This window comes from Biomphalaria glabrata, chromosome 2 (genome assembly GCF_947242115.1).
Source record: "Biomphalaria glabrata chromosome 2, xgBioGlab47.1, whole genome shotgun sequence".
Classification (NCBI taxonomy): Eukaryota; Metazoa; Mollusca; class Gastropoda; family Planorbidae; genus Biomphalaria; species Biomphalaria glabrata.
In genome coordinates this window covers 7,321,930-7,341,309 of record NC_074712.1, presented here as the reverse complement: position 1 = coordinate 7,341,309, position 19,380 = coordinate 7,321,930, and the positions used below count along the sequence as shown (strand labels likewise).

General features: G+C 32.8%; 1 protein-coding gene across 3 annotated transcripts in view; it reads right to left on the bottom strand.

Annotated features, from left to right (window-relative positions):
- Positions 1 to 19,380, bottom strand: part of LOC106074824 (uncharacterized) — a 137,892-nt gene that overhangs the window by 12,965 nt on the left and 105,547 nt on the right. For all 3 annotated transcript variants that reach the window (XM_056018904.1, XM_056018905.1, XM_056018906.1), the window contains 35 exons: positions 19,160 to 19,294; positions 18,519 to 18,710; positions 18,274 to 18,399; positions 17,359 to 17,550; positions 16,996 to 17,118; positions 16,525 to 16,701; positions 16,158 to 16,280; positions 15,852 to 16,046; positions 15,393 to 15,524; positions 15,061 to 15,249; positions 14,497 to 14,625; positions 14,219 to 14,401; positions 13,399 to 13,530; positions 12,297 to 12,479; positions 12,077 to 12,190; positions 11,549 to 11,734; positions 11,076 to 11,198; positions 10,447 to 10,629; positions 9,601 to 9,729; positions 9,038 to 9,220; positions 8,686 to 8,814; positions 8,166 to 8,351; positions 7,782 to 7,901; positions 7,491 to 7,670; positions 7,178 to 7,297; positions 6,648 to 6,836; positions 5,860 to 6,000; positions 5,534 to 5,719; positions 5,269 to 5,406; positions 4,882 to 5,064; positions 4,251 to 4,397; positions 1,957 to 2,142; positions 1,063 to 1,191; positions 767 to 949; positions 330 to 476 (listed from right to left, as the gene is read on the bottom strand). In XM_056018904.1, the coding sequence (XP_055874879.1) occupies positions 330 to 476; positions 767 to 949; positions 1,063 to 1,191; positions 1,957 to 2,142; positions 4,251 to 4,397; positions 4,882 to 5,064; positions 5,269 to 5,406; positions 5,534 to 5,719; positions 5,860 to 6,000; positions 6,648 to 6,836; positions 7,178 to 7,297; positions 7,491 to 7,670; positions 7,782 to 7,901; positions 8,166 to 8,351; positions 8,686 to 8,814; positions 9,038 to 9,220; positions 9,601 to 9,729; positions 10,447 to 10,629; positions 11,076 to 11,198; positions 11,549 to 11,734; positions 12,077 to 12,190; positions 12,297 to 12,479; positions 13,399 to 13,530; positions 14,219 to 14,401; positions 14,497 to 14,625; positions 15,061 to 15,249; positions 15,393 to 15,524; positions 15,852 to 16,046; positions 16,158 to 16,280; positions 16,525 to 16,701; positions 16,996 to 17,118; positions 17,359 to 17,550; positions 18,274 to 18,399; positions 18,519 to 18,710; positions 19,160 to 19,294 (5,493 nt within the window). The remainder of the gene's footprint in view (positions 1 to 329; positions 477 to 766; positions 950 to 1,062; positions 1,192 to 1,956; positions 2,143 to 4,250; positions 4,398 to 4,881; positions 5,065 to 5,268; positions 5,407 to 5,533; positions 5,720 to 5,859; positions 6,001 to 6,647; positions 6,837 to 7,177; positions 7,298 to 7,490; positions 7,671 to 7,781; positions 7,902 to 8,165; positions 8,352 to 8,685; positions 8,815 to 9,037; positions 9,221 to 9,600; positions 9,730 to 10,446; positions 10,630 to 11,075; positions 11,199 to 11,548; positions 11,735 to 12,076; positions 12,191 to 12,296; positions 12,480 to 13,398; positions 13,531 to 14,218; positions 14,402 to 14,496; positions 14,626 to 15,060; positions 15,250 to 15,392; positions 15,525 to 15,851; positions 16,047 to 16,157; positions 16,281 to 16,524; positions 16,702 to 16,995; positions 17,119 to 17,358; positions 17,551 to 18,273; positions 18,400 to 18,518; positions 18,711 to 19,159; positions 19,295 to 19,380) is intronic.

The following is a 19,380-nucleotide window of genomic DNA, read 5'->3' as shown; positions in this document are numbered from 1 at the left end:
CCTGCAATGCTACATATCTCAAATAGTATAGGCACCTGCCCTTACAATAGGTCCATAAGCTGCTGTGTGAGTGACATGGTTCCCATGATTGCTAATACCCAGGCTTTCATCTCTATATTTCTATGAGATGATCTATTAGTCACTTTGTGACTGACAAAGGTGACATAAAAATTTACAAGGTCATTACTATTTAAAGTAGACAATATTTAATGGGGTTTGAGCACCTGACAATCATTTCATCTGCCTGAGGCACATTTATATAGGCAAAGTACACAATGAAATAAGATAAGGACATTAAAAATGTAAAATAGTTATGTTACAAGACTCACAGTGTACAAGTTAGTATTGCGATCATCCAATAAGCTGCGAGTAAGAGAGATGTCACCCGTGGATGGGTTGGTATAGAAGAAAGTGTAGCTTGTCAATGGGTTGTTGTTGACTCGAGATATTGTGTAGGTCAGGTCACCAGCTGTACCCTACATTTGGATAAAAAAGTGTGTTTATTAATTATGTAGTAACAAAATATAATACCATTATAATGGTTATGTTATAAGGAGAATCTTCCATTATACTGAACAGGAGCATTAAGATAAGCATCAAATAGTAAGATTAATGACAATGCTGCCAATGGCCTTTGTTAAAATAAAGTCTGCTATTAAGAACAATCTTTAAAAAGTTATCTTAGACTGGTCCATTACTAAAAAAAAATTGGCTGCTATAAATTAAAATAAGTCTTTAAAAAGAATATTTGCATGAAGACGCTTACAGAGTCTGCATCAGTAGCATTCACATTGCCAAATACACTTCCTAGAGGTTGGTTTTCTGGAATGGTAAAGCTGAAAGAGTTGAGTTTGAAGACTGGTGTGCTGGGATTCCTATCAATATTGATCCTGATAGTTTTGTAAGCTTGTATTGTTGGGTCACTCTGTCTGTATGCACGTACTGTCAGCTGAAAATGTAAAAGCACAAATAGTATAGAATTGAACAAGTATAAAACTTTTCTTTACTTTCTAATATAAATAAAATAATAATATTTTTATGCTGTTTTGTTTTAAACCTTACCAAGTAGGACAAAGACCTCAGAGGATCACTGCTGAATGGGAGAATCTGTGTTATGACACCTGTTGTATTACTTATGTTGAAAGCAGTCTTGGCAAAACCATCAGCTATGAGCTCATAAAGGATGGGACTCTGTAATGACCAAATTCAGGATGAGTAGCTTAAAGTTCTTTTCATGCATACAAGTAACAAGATTATGAGTTTATTATGGGTATTAAGATTATGGGTAATATTATATATAACATATATTCTTTACATTTTCATGCTGAGAATTAATAATCTCAGTTTTTAAAGTCTTTTGCCAGATTGTTTTGTTTTATATGCTTCTGACAATTACATTCTAGACCAAATCTCCCGCAGGAAGGCAAGGGCCAGGATTTGAACCTAAGACCATCAAGGCAAGGGCCCAGAATGTTCACGCCACAATGAGGCAGCCAAAGCATTTTATTTAAAATCAAGTTTTAGTAATTACAAATGTATTCTGGCTTGTGATCTACCCAGCTCTAATGGGTACCTGACTTTAGTTGGGGAAAGTAAAGGCTCTTGGTCATTGTGCTGGCCACATGACTATTTCCTCATTAACTATCGGCCAAAGAAATAGATGAACTCAACCTCATCCGCCCCATAGATCCCATGGTCTGAAAGGGGAACTTTTTTTTTTTTCTGGTAATGCTGGACAACTCTTCCATTAAAATGAATGAACAAAACAAAGACATGAACAAAACCAAAGCATTTAGTTGAGCAGTAAGACATTCAGAATAAAGTTAAAATCTGCTACTGGGAAATAAATAACAAAATAAAATGTACTATAACTATCCTTACAATAATATTGGACTAAATATGATATGATACTATAAGAAGTCAAAGAGTAAGTTGAATCTGTGATTTGATACTTACAGTGGCGCCACCTTGATTAGTAGCATTAGCAGTTTCAAGTACTGATGGAGTTTGAATATTCTCTGGTTTATTGTAGAAGGCAGTTGAAGGTATAAATGATATGCCAGGACTGGATGTAATTGTGACAGTTACTGTGGCTGTGTCTGACAGTGATGGGACACCTCTATCTGACACTACTACTTGGAACTAATAATAATAATAATAATAATAATAATAATCTTTATTATCCGTATGGAAATTTGTCTTACAATTTGTGCATTACACCAAACAAAAAAAATGTAACTATAAGAAACCAAAATGTACATTCATACCAGACTCACTCATAATTTACATGTGACAAAGTTTATACCAGATTGTTCTTATTTAATTATTTGATTGCCAGGGGAACAAAAGAGTGTTTGTGTCTGTTTGTCTTTGCTATCGGTGTCTTGTATCTCTTCTGTGATGGTAAAATCACAAAATCTTGACACAAAGGGTGATTCTTTATTTCGAGGATCTTGTTAGCTTTTTTATAGATGTTTGTCTCAAACAACTGCCCAAATGGGGTTTGTTTTTTGCCAATGATTTTACCAGCAGCATTTAGGATTCTATAAAGTTTATTTTTATTTTTAATGCTCAGATTGCCACACCAGGCAGTGATATTGAAACTTAAAATATTGCAGATGTGAGGGTGATAAAACATAGCCAAGGCCTTTTTAATGAAGAACAAGCAAAATAAAAAAAACAACACTTACAAAAAAAAAGAAAGCTTATATAAGGGATATAATCAAATAATTATTGCCATTTATCTCAATACTGCATGATCCATCTCCCTTTTCCTGTATTAAAAAAAATTAATTAACTAACTTTTTGGTTAATTTTTTTTATTGATTCATGTAATGTCATTGTCAATGAATAATTGTGAAAAGTTTCAACTTGATCTAAGAATGGTAAGTGGGATAAATAATGTGTACACGATTTGTACAAGACAGACAGATAGACAAGGTGAGTTGATATTAGCTGCGTAGCTTGTTTAAAAAAACCACATAAAACAATTCTGCAGGTTATTAAAATAGTTTTTTTTTTGCTTTTGTTACTTTAACTAATTTGTATACTGTCCACCCAAAACCGTTTCTTTATTTGTACAAGAAAGACACTTTTATAATTAAATAATAAACTGTACTGAGACAAGTTTTTAATAGTATAACCCAAACAAATTTAATTAATTCACAACATGGGTAAAAAAAATCAGTCCAAATGGAAAAAAATTAACTCAAAATTTGGAAAAGCCATTTGGAAAATAAATAATAGATGTAAGTCAAAGAACTAAACATATCCAGCAGGGACCAAGCTATTCAGCAATTGAAACGTCTGCACACAGTGCATAATTAAACCAGAAAGAGACTCAGTGCCTTTTTTTTAAGGTAACACATCCCTTGACAAGTATGCCAGAAATGAATAAGGTACCCAGATTAAATAATTTGGGCAACACTGATATAAAGCTATAAGGAATCAGGCTTTAGTGGGTCTCTTGATGCTCTCAATGAAAGGCTAATCAACTTCTTTATGTAATGAGATAGTTAATGCTTAGGACCCAAACCATACCATCAATATATCCCAGTAACACAAAAAAAGGCAGGCTTATCTTTTAAGAGTCTTAATACTGCAATGGCTTTAGGACTGACTGAATAATTCTAAAGCAGATAAAGGGCTACCTCAAGTACTAAAGCATATAAAGGGCTACCTCAAGTACTAAAGCAGATAAAGGGCTACCTTAAGTACTAAAACAGATAAGATCATTTTGTTATGTAATGAATTGAGGAGAAATACAGAGAACTAAACGTGGACCTACATCAATAGTAGTAAAAATTTGTATACAGTGACCTTAAAGTGGCTTATAAATGAATGTCTCCCATCTTAGCTTGGTTGAACAAGGGACAAACAAATTCAAACTTAACAAATGATGTTTCTCTGAGTGATGTAATACAGGATCGTTCATGTCACAGCATGTTTTTTACAATTTTCTAAATACAAACAAAAAGAGGTAATCTTGGAAACCCAGACCCAGATAGTTGAGGGGGAATTTATCTTTATAGATTAATACTTAGTTTGAAAAGAAAACTCCAGAAATTATGCACCAGAAATTTCCACAAAATTTGTTACTGTCAATGTCAACATAGTGAGAGAAACCAAAAAACTTAGTGCTTCCTCATTATCTGGAAGTATGACAATCCATGTAGATCTGTTCAGTTCTTAAAGTAATTGACAACTCTAATACATGTGTATACAAAACAATTTTTCTACTGTTTACTTACTGAATAGACTGAGGATGGCAGATTCTGAAGTGATCGAACTGGGAATATTTGTCCAGCACTGTTAATGCCAAATATTTTCCTTATGTCTGTAGCATTGTTGGTGTTAATAATACTGAAGTCTAGTTTACTGTTCTCTGATTCTGGTCGCTGGAAATGAATACAAAAGTTCTGATTAGACAGGTGGAATGAGATCAGTTCATCACACTAGAAGTAAAACATAATCACTTTTTACTGAGTTGCAGAAAGGAAACTGTTATCATTGCAAACTCAAGTAAACAGTTATTATATTTTTGTTGCTCCTTTAAGTTAAAAAAACAACAACAATTGCTCTGTGTTTATTGAGAATAAATTCATTCCTTTAAGACTATTTCTAATCTTGAAAAATGTTAAAAATCCTTTAGTATACATAAAAAAGCGTTATGATTAAAAAATAAATATAATAAAAGTTCATTTCTTTTTCCAACGAAACATCATTTTTGTGAGTTTACCAAAGAAGTTCATACTTTAAAAAACTGGTGTCAATCTAAACAAACACAAAGACTTAGATTTCAATGACAAAAAAAGATTTTAACACTCTTTTAGTGAGTTAAATACCTTGCTAAATATGGAAGCTTAACATATCTAGCCTTACCTGTGCATCAGGGTCAGCTGCTGATGCAGTCAGGAAAGTAAACAAGACTTCAATTGTGTCCGAGATGGATGCAGTGTAAGGATCATTGATAAAGAAGGGTGCATTGTTGCGATACACAGTGACAAAAATGGTGGCTGTGGCTGTCTTAGGCTCAAGGCTTGGATCTTGTGCAAGTACATAAAGCTGGAATTATTTTACAAAAGTTATATTGGCTTTGAAATCAGCTGTACTGCTCTTTCTGTACCTAAACATACAATGTGGCTTGGTCTTTAAAATTAAACTTACTTACATATGATATAGATCTATAAGGTAAACTTATTACCATGAGATATGTCAACTAGTTACAATATTCTTAATAACTTAACTTACTGACACTAAGCTACTTACCGTGTAGTTATTTGTTTTTGAAGGATCTTGGGAAACCATCTTCGCGACCGTGATAAGACCTGTGTAGCTATTAATAGTGAAGTAATCAGCAGGATTTCTATTTGGATCCAGCCTATATATAATTGTGTTCTCTGGTTGCTAAAAGAAGATATAGTAATGAAGATCATTTTACGTCTACATCAAATAAGAAACTATTCATCAAAAAAAAGTTCTAGCTCTAACACTCTCAAAGGGTAAAAGCAATTAGAATTGTACGATAACATACCAATGGATCATTGTCAGTAGCACTTAAGGCAATAACACTCGTGCCAGGAGGATCATAGTCAGTGATATTTGCATAATACGTTGTAGGTATGAAGACAGGTGGACTAAGGTTACGGTTGAAGTAAATAGTGACTGAACTACTGATCACCTCTGAGGGGACTCGGTCATCAAAGCTTTCAATGAAAAGCTAGAGTGAAACATAGAAAACATATGTAAGGATTATAAAAAGATTACAGGCCAATTCAAATTGAATAAAAATATAGGATCAATGAATAATAAATAAATATTATTACAGGCCATTGTAAACTGAATACTAATACTACTTACCACAACACTGGAGCGGGCATTCATGGATGGACTATTCACCAAGCTGTTAGTCAAAATGATACGACCGGTAGTGTCCTCTATTCTAAAGAAATTTAATGCATCACTTGGTACACCACCTATGATTCTATACTTCAAGGTGCCCTGAGAGAACAAATAAACATTGTGATCAACATTTTAAAAAAAAATGTTAAATGGATTCAACATGTACCTTCCATTTCTTGACACATTAAAATGCAAAATATTTTTTTTTTACTTTTTTTCTTTTTGGTTTGTTTAATATTAAATTATCATATTGCCTCAACCATTAGCCCTAAATAGACTCAAATATGGTTTTTTGAAGCTTCTTTATATAATATCATGGTTATCAATGTGAGCTGAGAATTTTTTTTAGTTTGAATATAATTTCACCAAATTAAAGCAAGATCATTAGAAAATCAGTAAGAATAGAACAACTAATTGGTTCTAGTAATTTATAGGTTTTAAGTCAATAAGTAGTTTAAAATTTTTTTTTCTTCTCCAGATTAAAAGACATTTTAACATCAAACTAAGAAAAGTTAAACGTTTTTAAACGTTTTTCTTTATATTTTCATATATTTCAAACAGAAAATAGAGGTCTTCTAACAGATAATTTAGCAGATTGTGTTTAACAACAGTCTAACTTATGGCAATACAATGTACAGCTATTAAAGTGTTACCATTTTTAGTGCAGAAAGGATAAATGAAAAAGCCAATTATCACACATATATGCTGAAAAGGCAATTATAAAGACATAAAAATATCTATTTTACCACTGGACTCTGCTTGACTGCTCTGACGTTTGCTATTACTTCACTGTTGATAACAGCATTAATGTTGACTGTAGCATTGTATGGCGCGTTGACCCAAGTTGGAGGGAAGGAGACATTAGAGACATAGATTGTTACTGTCTTGGTGGCATTCTTGGCTGGATTACGATTGTCTGTGACTCTAACATCAAACTATAAAGAAGAAAGCATTCAGTGCATAACAGTGCATAACAATTCAACACTACTCAAGAGTTCTGTTCCTAAAGAGAAAATCTATTCACTACTACTGGAATTCTATAACATTACAAAAGTATCACTTATGCTAAATTTTATTTTCAAGATAACATTTTTATCAATATGAATTAAAAATTTCATCTTTAAACATTGCAATTCTTTTCTGAAACTGTAAAGTAGATTTTTTTTTTTTTAAATGTTAATCAGACTAGGCAAAATAGATAGTTGACAATTTTTCTAACTGCTACTAGAAGGGTCAGGAGCAGAAAGTTAGCTAATTTGACATCTACACAACTTACAGTGTAAACCGATGGTCCAGACAATGGCTTGACCAAGATGATATTGCCAGTGGTGCTGTCGACAATAAAACTACTAGTGGCATTGTCATTGGGATTGACTTTACTGAAGGTCAGGCGATCCTGTGAAGTCAATTAAAAGCCATTAACACATATAAATTGATTTGCAATATGAAAAATTTCTTTCTGAAGGAGCGTTTGATTTACGTTAATGTGTGCATGTATTATTCAAATGAAATGTTGCTTCCTGTTGGTACGCTGATTTCAGACTTTACATCCAAATTAAAAATGACACTAAGATGGTTGAAGCTCTTACCCCATCAGCATCAGTGGCAGTCAACATAAGAACCGTATCCCCTGGCGGGAAGTTGTTAGCAATGGTAGTATTGGAAGGTCCAGAGAAAACTGGTGCATTCAAATTACGGTTCACGTTAATTGTTAGGTATTCAGTAACTTTATTATTAGGCCAGTTAATGTCGTAGACCTGAATGGGCACCTAGACAATGAAAATAAAAACAAAAATTAAGTACAACCAGTGGTTCTAAAACTATTCTTAATAAGTCATGTATGTTTTAATATACTTATTAGGAGAGTACTAGGCCCTTACCTGGTAAACGGTTTGATTGTCAAACATTATAGAATTACGAAGAAACAATTCACAAGTTGAAGAGTTGATCTGGAAGAACACAATGGTTGAACTTGGTGCCAACTCACAGACAACTTGACTCTGTCAAAAATAAATAAATGATTGAGAATGAGAATTTAAAATGATGGTAAAAAAAAAAAATAATTATATATCATGTCTCATTGGATTCCCATGTTCCTGTAAGTTCCCACTATATTAATAATAATACTAATTTATTTACAGAGCGCTGTTAAATGTAGGGTCAAGGCGCTCAAGGCGATAGTCTGTAGGTTTCAATATACTTATTACAACAGTCCCACTGATTCTGTAAATTCCCACTATAAAATAAACAAGACAGACTATTACATTTGTATCATTATCTCTAGGTTGTCCTCTGAAAATGAAAGTTCCAGGTGGTATGTTTTCATTGATAGTGGTAGTCTGTGGTAAATTGATAATGTCTGGATTGTTGAGATCTCTGTTGACTTGCACCTCCAGGAGAGCAGTTGATTTCTGAGCAGGAGATCCATTATCTGTGGCTTGTACTGTGATCTACAGTGGGAGATAGTAAATACAATTAAGTAAATTTTTAAATATATTTTTTATAGTATATAAACTAGTAAATAAATATGTAGATCTACATAAATAGAGAAGCATGCAACAACTTTTCTAAATAATTCTTTTCTAAAAATAAGAGAAAGAGAATTTTTTTTTAGAGACCAATACCTATTAAGAACTTAAACTAGTAAGAAATTTTAGAACCTAATGGTCTTGCTACTTGACATAAGTTAAATCATGTCTATTAACATCAGTAACACTGCACTTCAGTACGCCTGCCAGAATTTTAACAATTGAAATTTCAAGTAGTAGCAAAAGGAAGACTTACGGAGTACAATGTGGTTTTATCTGGATCATCTACCAAGGACTTTCTTAAAGTGACAACACAGGTGTTGGGGTCTACCTTGAAATACTCTTGAGCTTTGGCATTTCCGATGATGGAGCATGTCACTTTAGACTGGCACAAGTAACAAATATAATTAGCAACTTTACAAGGGAATTAAAAAAAAAAAAAAGAAAGTACTTTGATTTAATTATTTTTAAAAATAAATATAAAAAACAAAATTCAAAACAAAGAAATATTGCTTTAGAATCTTCTTGCTAGCAGCTGAATATATATATAAAAAAAGAACAGTAATCGCAAAAACTTTTATACTGCAGACAATAAGAATACAACTTACGCTGTCAGCATCAGTTACATTCAGTGGACGTGACCACGATGTGATGCTGGTGTCTACTGGAATGAACACTTTATCCGTGGGTGGATAGAACACTGGACTAAACTGGTTGCGGTTAACATTAACATATTGATCAGTGCATGTCTTTATGAGAGGGAAACCAGTGTCCACGGCACAGATCCTAAGCTGTAAAAATAGAAAGAAATGGTACCTTGCTAGTATATCATTAAGATCAAATGTTTACAGTAAGAAGGATAAAAGTCTAATTAAATACACCACTGTAGTAGGGGACAATATATACACTAGAGTTTACATCACAGATTCTAAGCTCGGAAATAATAAAAGTTCAGAGATAGTAAATCAGACAAAATTTAAGGTAGAAAGAAATAATCTATAAACTAGAGTTCATAGTTGGAAAAAAATGTACATAAGGCTGTATATCATGTAGATTAAAAGTTTAATTACAGTAGGATGGTAAGTCTATATAATTAACTACATCAATACAGATGAGAACGAAGAAGAAGAATTACATCAATACAGATGGCAACAATAGATACATGACTTACTATATACTGTGTAAGTTTAAGTGGGTCGTTTCTCAAATCATTTGTGACGGTGATCACACCTGTCGTTGAATTCACTGCAAAGAAAGACTGCGATGGGTAGACCCCTTCAAGTGTGTACTGAATCTGCCCCTGGAAGTATAAAGAACAATTCACCTGAGCCAAGGGACAGTATACGAATGTTCCATTAGGAGTTGAAGCTTCTACTATTTGTCTTGAAATATAGCTAATCAGAGTAGAAGTTCCTTATTACAGTCTTCTGATGCTATATTCAAAACAAACAGTTTAAGGATAAAATAGTTGACTTTCATAAACAGTTCAATAGAAAATAAAAAGTTTTCTCTTTAAAGTTACCAACTATGGTACTGATTTTTGATAATTCCTAAAATGGCACTATGCAACTAAACCTATTTTTCTGTACTTGTCTATTACATGAAAAAAAAATGTGTCAGAATCTAAAAAATAATCAACCACACATATAGCCATTCCAACTGTCTACTTCCATGTGTATTCATAGACTTTATTCATTATGATTATGAACAAGAACCTTAATGGTAAGTCTAGACTTTCACAAGCCTTAAGTTAATTTTTTTTATGATTTGACTTTAATAAATGAAGACTTATATTAAGAATAAGTTTTTTAAGTACAACTGAATAGAAAGGTGAAAGTTTGATTGATATGAACAATATTGAACTTTATTAGCTCTAGAGCTAGATTAATAGCACAAAAAAGAGGGATGTGGCCCTTGAGAACTCAGGTATAGGGGACAGTTAAGGTTTAGGGAGTGAAGTCTGGTAGGGTTCAAATGTCAAAAAATGCATTTTGGATGTGAAGTTGCTTAAACTCACTGTGACTTTAGGCTTTGTGGCTGTCACTTGACCCAGACTGGAGTTTGGATTGGTAGTGTCAGTAACTGTGATGTTTAACGTTGGCTGGAAAATTGGTGAGCCTTCACTGGATATGGAGACATGAACTGTCGTGGTGGTGTTTTTTGGAACTGGATATCCATTGTCTGTAGCTTCTACTATACACTGTAAGTAAACACAAATAATATGGTCTATTTAGTGACTTGTATAATTTAAATTTAGATGTATACATTTAAATCACGATTACATATCTTTAATACTGTTTCATTATAATTTCAATAATCAATCATTTTTCTAAAGTTCCTCTTTTTCAATGTTCCTCTCTTATGCTCCATTCTTATATTCCTCATTGTAAAAGATAACTATAGTTGTATTAGTTTCCAAGCTAAAACATTACATAATATGAACTGATGATTTTGACTTTAAAAAGGATTAAGGATATGTCCTTACATGTAATAAAAGGTGAAAATATTACTATTGATATCATTTGCTATACTATTATCACTCATCACACAATATTATTGCACACACATCTTAGAATAAAATAATTATAATTGCATCAAGTAAATTTGGAATATTTCTAACACGCTGAATGAGACATTTAGACTTACATCTAGAGTTCCATTAGGCAAAGTACTTGGTGGAACAACCAACAAAAACTCTCCCGTTGTGGCGATTACCCGGAAGCTGTTCAAACAAATTTGTGGTCCAGTCAATCTGTAGGTGATGGTGTCCTGGAGCGACAAGACAAAAATGTTACTTTTATTATTACTTCAGGAGATTTAATTTTTTCTCTAGTTGTCATCAATATTTCTTTTACTTCAACTAATTATAGATGCTTTTATTTTTAAGCATTAAATTAAAAATTCCCATTAGCAGATGAATGAATTTAAAATGAAAAAAAATAAATTTTAAAAGTGTTTTTCTTTTTAAAATTTAAATGTCAATTTCTTTAATATATATAAAAAAAGAGTAAAATCTATATTAATTAATTTTTTTTTCATCATTTTACAGACAACTTCATGAAATATGTGATGCAAGTTCCACTTATTAACATAAGGTTAAATGGATATAAAACCATTACCCCATCTAAAGTGTCATTGGCCTGAACATCAACAAGTTTTGTGTAAGGGACAGTATTCTGTGAGACATTAGCATAGTAGTTGGTGGTTGTAAAAACTGGTGTGTTCACGTTCCTTTTTACATTAATGGTCAGCAATGCTGGAGTCTTAAACTGTGGGGCAGCGGTATCAAACGCATTGATAGCAAGCTGGAGAAATAGAATAAAGAAAACAATAATCAACATGAACACCTGAAAACCAATACAATTGTTAAAAAAGTATTTTAAAACAGAATTTTTTAAAAAGTCAATGTTGAGGAAACCTTTTGAAATCTAACTATTAGGCAGAGTAAATATTATAGGAAACTGGATACCACTGAATCCAATAATCATTTACTGATTCTTTAAAGAATCACTCTTGCTAAACATAACACTTAAAACTATATTCTACTTTTCAATTTAGTTTTACTACAGTATGAACTCTTTATCAACATTTTTTATTTTATCAGAATTAGTCTAACTAATTAACAAAGCAAAGATTCCATTTCTTACTGTGTATGACATGTCCTTGAAACCTCTGAGGCTATTTTTAACAATGACAGTGCCATTGCTCGAGATGTCGAAGAGATAAGGTGCAATGCCATTACCAACAACTTCATAGCCGATCTGTGGAGATTACGTACGGAGACTGGTTAAATTGTATTCAATTAGAGAGCACTAAAATGTGTTTGAAAATACTGTATGTTAATGTTTATTAGCATATCATATTTACAGTAGCTCCAGGCTTAGTTGCCACAAAGTTGTAAATAGAGCTCCCAATGGCTTGGGTCTCTGGAATAGAGATGGTTTCTTGATTAATAATGAAGACAGGTCGTTCCGCTCGTTTAATGGTCACAATAACATCAGTATCATTTGACTTTTGTGGGTTGCCTGAATCTGTTGCTCTTACAACAAGCTGAATAGGATAAAAAAAATGAGAATTTATTTGGTTACATTATAAAATACTACAGACATTGTATTCAGGTTTTGATAAAGATTTTTATTGAAGATGTTCTTTTTGTGTTTTCCAAAAATAATATTTTAGCATGTATAGTCACAGGAGATTATGCCTCAAAACCAAAACCAGTCATTCATCTAGGTGCATCAATATACTAAAGCAGATTTTTAAAATTCAGCTATAAAGATAGTATTGTCTATTGAACATTGCAACCTAATGAAATAATAAGGCTTGTCTTCGAGTCCGAAGATTAGTGAGGAATGTAGTATTTCCTGTGGCTATGCAGCCCCAGCTGTGACCTACATATTTTGCCACACCCAAGGCAAGCATAACCTATTGAAGACTGGATAAGTTGTTACTGCTGTTCCAAAAAAAAAAAAAAAAAAAGTAAGCTTAAAGTCTATGGCCATATCACAAGGTCCCAAGGCCTCGCAAAGATCTTCTTTCAAGGAACAGTACCAGGAAAAAGAAGAAGTGGCAGACAGAGAAAGCAATGGGAAGACAACATCAAAGAATGGACAGGCCTGTTATTGAAAAAATTTCTATACAAGACAAAAGACAAAGAATGTAGAAAGATGGTCAACAGATGTTGTTTGGTGCCCCAAAGGTTCAACAGACTAAAGGAATTGAGGAAAAGTTGTTAAGGAGTTGTAAAAGAATTACATTCTAATCATTTTTAATATTTTGTGCCTGAACGACAAAGCCCCCCCCAAAAAAAATTTATCCCTTTTTAACCACTATCATTTTAATTCCTTATTGGCAATTAATGACAAGATCAAGACAAAAATAAGCAAAATCTTTTTTTTTTAATGAAATTCTGTTAGGTAAAATAAAGAATAGGCAATAACAAGATAATCCTTGATGATATGACACTTACAGTGTAAGCATTGTTAGTACTCTCAGTGAGTGGTCGTCTCAGGTAAATCCTGCCAGTGTTGGGTTCAATGTAGAAGAAAGACAGTCCATCACCTCCATTTTTGTCACTGACAAGAAGATAGCTGATTGTGTCCTGATAAGAATAAATAATAAGATAAGATTTGTTATGTCTATTAGTTGCTTACTTATATAATATGAAGCAATGTGCAAGTTATAGCTAGAAATTAAGATCTGAAAGTTTTGTATGAAGAATTATATGAGAAACTTGTTAGCCATTGAAACACAAATTGGAAAGATTAAAAACAAAAAGAAGGAAATGTTCCTTTTGGTAGTAAATTAAAAATATCAGTTTCAGTCTAGATAGCTTCCTAAAAAATTAGTTTGCACTTTCAGTGTAGATAGCCCTTGAAAAATTAGTATTTATTTTCAGTTTGGATAGTCCCTTAAATATCGGTTCTTCCTTTTCAGTTTGGATAGCTCCATAAAAAATCAGTTTTTTCTTTCAGTTTGGATAGCCCCATAAAGAAAATCTTTTCAGTTTGGATTCATTTTCAGTCTGGATAGCCCCTTAAAACATCAGTAGGCCTATTCTCTTTCAATCTGGATGATCCTCTAAAACAAAGAATAAGTCAGTTGCACTTACAAAAAAAAAAGCCCACAATTATTAACAAATTCATGACATACTGAATAGTTACATTTATTTTACATATAGCAATGACATTACTTTTTTTTTAAGGGAGCTATGGGAAATACGCAGCATCACAATAGTATACATTTCTTTATGAACAATAAACAAAAAGTGACAAAATACTTGTTCTTACATTATCATTATCTGTGGCATTGACACTGACAACGATATCTTGTGTTGATTTAGTTTCTGAGACAGTAACATATATAGGTGATGTTGTAAACTGAGGGCTGTTGACATTTCTAGTGACAGTGATATACACAGTGGCAGAGGCTCTGTTGTTGGGGAATGTGCTGTCGTAGGCTACAAGAGTCAACTGAAAAAACAACAACAAAATTACAAGTAGCAAATGATATGAATTTCATTTAAAAAGAGTGCTTAAAATACTATTAGAAAAAGATAATTCCTTACAGTATAATCTCTTCTGGGTATAATATCCAATCTGAGATCTCTTTTGATTGAAAGAACTCCATTTGTAGCTCCAACTGTGAAGAAACTGTCAGCAGGATCAATGCCGGTCACCAGATAAGTTATGCGCCCCTGTGAAGTAATGGCAAGCATTGGATATAATTTTTTATGAAATAGAAATGATTGGCTGCAAGGTGAAAATACATAGAACCTCTAGCTATAACTTTAAACAAATTATCTTGAGTAATTAGGAATAAAAAAACATTCACAAAGAGAGCTACCATAATTAAAACAATCAAACCCCAAAAAACATTTAATGACATACACACTCAACCTAAAAACACATGTCTTATTTCAAAAAGGTGGAAGCACAGTTTCTTTACAAGATCCTTTTAGCTCATCAATTTATACTTAATTAATACAAACAATTAGGCACAAATTAATTTTCATAGTTTCATAAAATACTCTTTCTTAATCCACAAACTCTAAAAACTATTTACATTAGTATCAGTTTTTGATTTTTAATTTAAAATAGTGTTCAGAGATTAGCTCTAGACATTGGGTTACCTGTAAATTGCTATCTGTAGCCACCAGAGTAAGCAGTGAAAAACCAACAGGTCTGTGCTCATCTACTGTTACATTAAAAATATTGGTAGATCCAAATGTTGGAGAAAACTGGTCTCTAACCAGGTTGACTGTGACTAATTCCTGTGCTGTCTGTGGGAGAATGAGCCTGTCGGTGGCCGTCACATAGAACTGAAGCATAAATGAAACAATAAAATTATTAATAGAATACAACACCAGTGGTTGAATACAATTTCATAAAGTGATCTAGTGTTTCTAAATTGGTTTACTTAGATTGTAAGATAGAGAAGACAAATGAATCTAGAGTGACCAACCCTGAACAGAGTTTGTGTAGCTGGAAGATTAGCCAGTGAGTTGATTAAGTAAATGTTGCCTGTGTTTCTGTCCAAGAAGAAGTAGTTGCCAGAGTTATCTTGATTACTTATCAGAGTGTAATAGGGGATGTCCTGAAAGAAAAACATGATTAAATAGATTAAGTAAACTTAATGAGGTAATATAAAAAAGGTCAAAACCATGAGATACAAATCAAAATTGTAATTTAAAAAAATTCTGTCTTCTTGCATTTAAAGAGTATATCTATTTACACAATTATTTTATCTCTAGATGATAGATTTTTTTATTTTTTTTTAAATCTTAAATTATTTAAAAAAAAAAGATTTTACATTTGAAGTACATTTTATCATTTGTGCTCATTTTTATGCATTCACATTTACAGTTAACAAAAAAACAACAAATTCTTAAATATGCACATGTATAATACAAAAATAACTTACACCATCACGATCAGTTGCATTGACACGTCCGACCAACAGGCCCAATGTGTTACCATTAGTATCTACATCAATGGAGAAGTTGTATGGCAAGAACTGGAACACAGGAGGGTACTGGTTGCGTATGATGTTAAATCTGATCACTCCGGCATTGCTCCTTACAGATGGCAGCACTGAATCATAAGCGTAGATCTCAAGCTACAGAGAAAGAAAACCTTCTTAAGTAGAGGAAACTAAGTATAGCTAAGTATGTACGATGAAAACAACAAAGGAAACACTAGAGAAAAAAAGTTTGAATTATTTACTTACATCGTAAAACCCACTAATGTCAGTGGACAGATTTCTTAGCAATGTAATGCTTCCAGTGGAAGTGTTGATCTGGAAGAAGCTCTCTGCCAATCCTCTACCAGTTGACAAATATTGAATCACACCCTGTTCAAACATAAATAACATCCCTCATGACTATAACTAGCAAATGATGAAGCACCATTTTAAAATGTAGAAATACTATAATTCTGACATGGAGGATCAGGATTTGAGAGAGTGGCTGTTATGCCAGATAAATTAAAAGAAAGTTGACAGAAAGAATAAGATATTTAACTATATACGTTTTGCTCAACTCAAAGAAATATTCAAATTTAAGGGTTAATCAGATAAAATTCATGTATGTATGTACCCTTCGATCATCATCTTGAGCTGTGACATTGAGTACACTAGAGCCAACAGCTTGAGTCTCTAGAAGATTCACTACAGTCACCAAGTTCACAAAGTATGGGATCTTGTCTCTGATTACATTCACAGTGACTGAAGCTGTAGCATTTCTGAGCCGTCCATCATTAGCAACAACATTAAACTGTGAAGGAGGCAAATATAACAATTGGCAAGTCTAAATAAACTTCAGTTTGGCTTGAATAAAACAGCTTTAAGTGTTTTGACCATTTCATATCATCCAAAATCTATCTATATATAACATATTCACAACCATAACTCTCAATACTGTAAGATTTATTTTTCTTTTTTGATATCAAACAAAATTTAATTGATTACCAATATTTAATTTACTAATTGGTTAATTTTTTATTGATTTATGTTTTGAAAAAGAATACTTGTACAAAGTTTCAAATTAATCTGAGAAAGATTTTCTAACCTGATAAGTATTTCTTGAATTTCCATGTAGAGGCTGTCGGAGAGTCAGTTTACCAGTGACGTCATCCACTTCAAAGAAGGCATTAGTCACACTATCACCATCAAGGTAATAGCGCACAAAGTCCTTAGAATAAAAAAAAATCATGTCAAAATCAAAGCTAACAACAAAAATTTAAGAAACAAAAAACGCTAATAAAATAAACTAAGAAGTAAATAAATAAACATAGAATAGTGAGGGAATAAAACCAATATTTGTTTCTATGGACTAGAAGAGCAGAAAAAAAATCAAAACTACAAAAGATAAGACAACAATATAAGACAACAATATAAGACAACAATATAAGACAGCACTTTTGCCACTTACATTTACATCTGCATCAGTGGCGTTGAGGTCCAACACTTCATAGCCAAAGTTTTCATACTCCCAGACATTCAGATTGAAGGTAACTATATTTCTCTCAAAGACTGGTGGGTTTAAGTCTCTGTTGACTGTGATTGTAGCATTGCAAAACCCTTTCTTTGCTGGATTCCTGGGGTCATAGACAGCTACTTCCAGCTGCAAGGTAAGACATACACCACAAGGACATGAACTACATAAACATGATTTCTAATAGCAGAAATTCAATGAAGTACAAAAATATAGAACATATAGAGTTGTTCTTCAGGCAGAAGACACGCGCAATAATATTTAAACAAGCTCTGAATACATAATAATAATAACCTTTATTATTCCTGCTACGGAAAGATCCTAGGTGTCACTTACAAAGACCACATCACAAATGAAGAAATTAGAAACAGGATTACTATAGATATTGGACCTCATGAGGACCTGCTAACCACTGTCAAAAAATATAAACTTTTAACTCTATGGCCACATCACAAGGTCTTCAGGGCTCACAAAAACCTTTCTTCAGGGAACAGTACCAGGAAGAAGATGAAGAGGAAGACAACATCAAGGAATGAACAGGCTTGTCAGTGAATGAAATTCTATCCAAGGCAAAACACAAAGAGGAATGGAGAAAGACAGTTGACAAATCCTGTGTGGTGCTCCAATGATCTAACAGACTAAGGGATAAGTGAAGGTGAAGAAGATTTTCCATAAGGACATATGTCTTTAAAATGCAGAGGATTAAGGTGGGAAGAAGGACTAAACATTTTAGTTTAATAGAAAACTGCTTAATCTGGACACACTTGAAAAAGAACACGTTTTCATAAGATAATAAAATGAAACAGATCTAAGACATACAAACTATATGATAACAAAAGAAAAATAATGTACCTCGAATCTGTTAACACTGGTTGAAGTTAAGGGGATATTCACATAGACTCCTCCAGTTGTTGAATTGATAAAGAAGAAGACTCTGCCTAATCCATTACCACTTGCCTCATAGACTAGTGCGGGCACCTAGGTGAATACAATTTTATGTTTCATTCATCTTAATCATGGTTTGTATTTTAGCCCATATTAATTGAATCCTATCCTTCAATTATTCGTATCTGTGTCTGTAATTTGTCTTTACTTACATTCCCATCTTGATCAGTGGCTACAAAATTAAATAATGGATTTGGGCTGTTGACCATCGCAGTTTCATCCACAGATGTACTGTTTCGTCCTGATGGACAAGTTGGAGCAAACCTATCTCTAGTTATGGTTATAGTAACTGACGCTGTGGCTGTTTTTGTAGGAGTAGCAGAATCAAAAGCAGTGACAAGGAACTGAAATGGAGAAAAATGTATTACAATGATATAGCGCCTTTAAATTATTTAGGTAAAATATTGTGGCTGTCAATGATAAAAGGTTATGTGGATGCGATTATTTATGTGTGTGGTAAAGCTTGAGGTTTACTTGCTGAACATATTATCTACATTTTTTAAAAAGAATTTTTGGGTCACTGAAATATGCATATGTAAAAATCAGATAATTTAATCTGGCTTGTAAAGCAACTATGAACTATGTCAACATAAATAAAGGAGATTTTCTGTTTATAAGTCACTTACTTGTTCATCAAAGAATGGCTCAACAATAGAGTAGAATGTATAAAAATGTGAAATAAAATGATTTTTCTTATCAATCTTCATTTAAATACGACTATGAAGTTCTATGAATAAATGCAAAAAAATCACGAGGAATATCAAGAGATTAAAATGCGTCCAGAAAAACTTACTGTGTATAGATCTTGTGGAGCTAATGCAAGATTCTGAATGACACGAACTATTCCTTCATTTGGACTGATGTCAAAGAATTGATGAGCAGCTGCACCATTTGCATCCCCCGTGAGCATGTAGTACTTGACAGTATCCTAAATAAAGGGAGGCATATGCATATCAATAAGCATCTTTCCTAAATAATTTAGGCTTTTCACTCTGGAACTTAAATAAGCTTTCT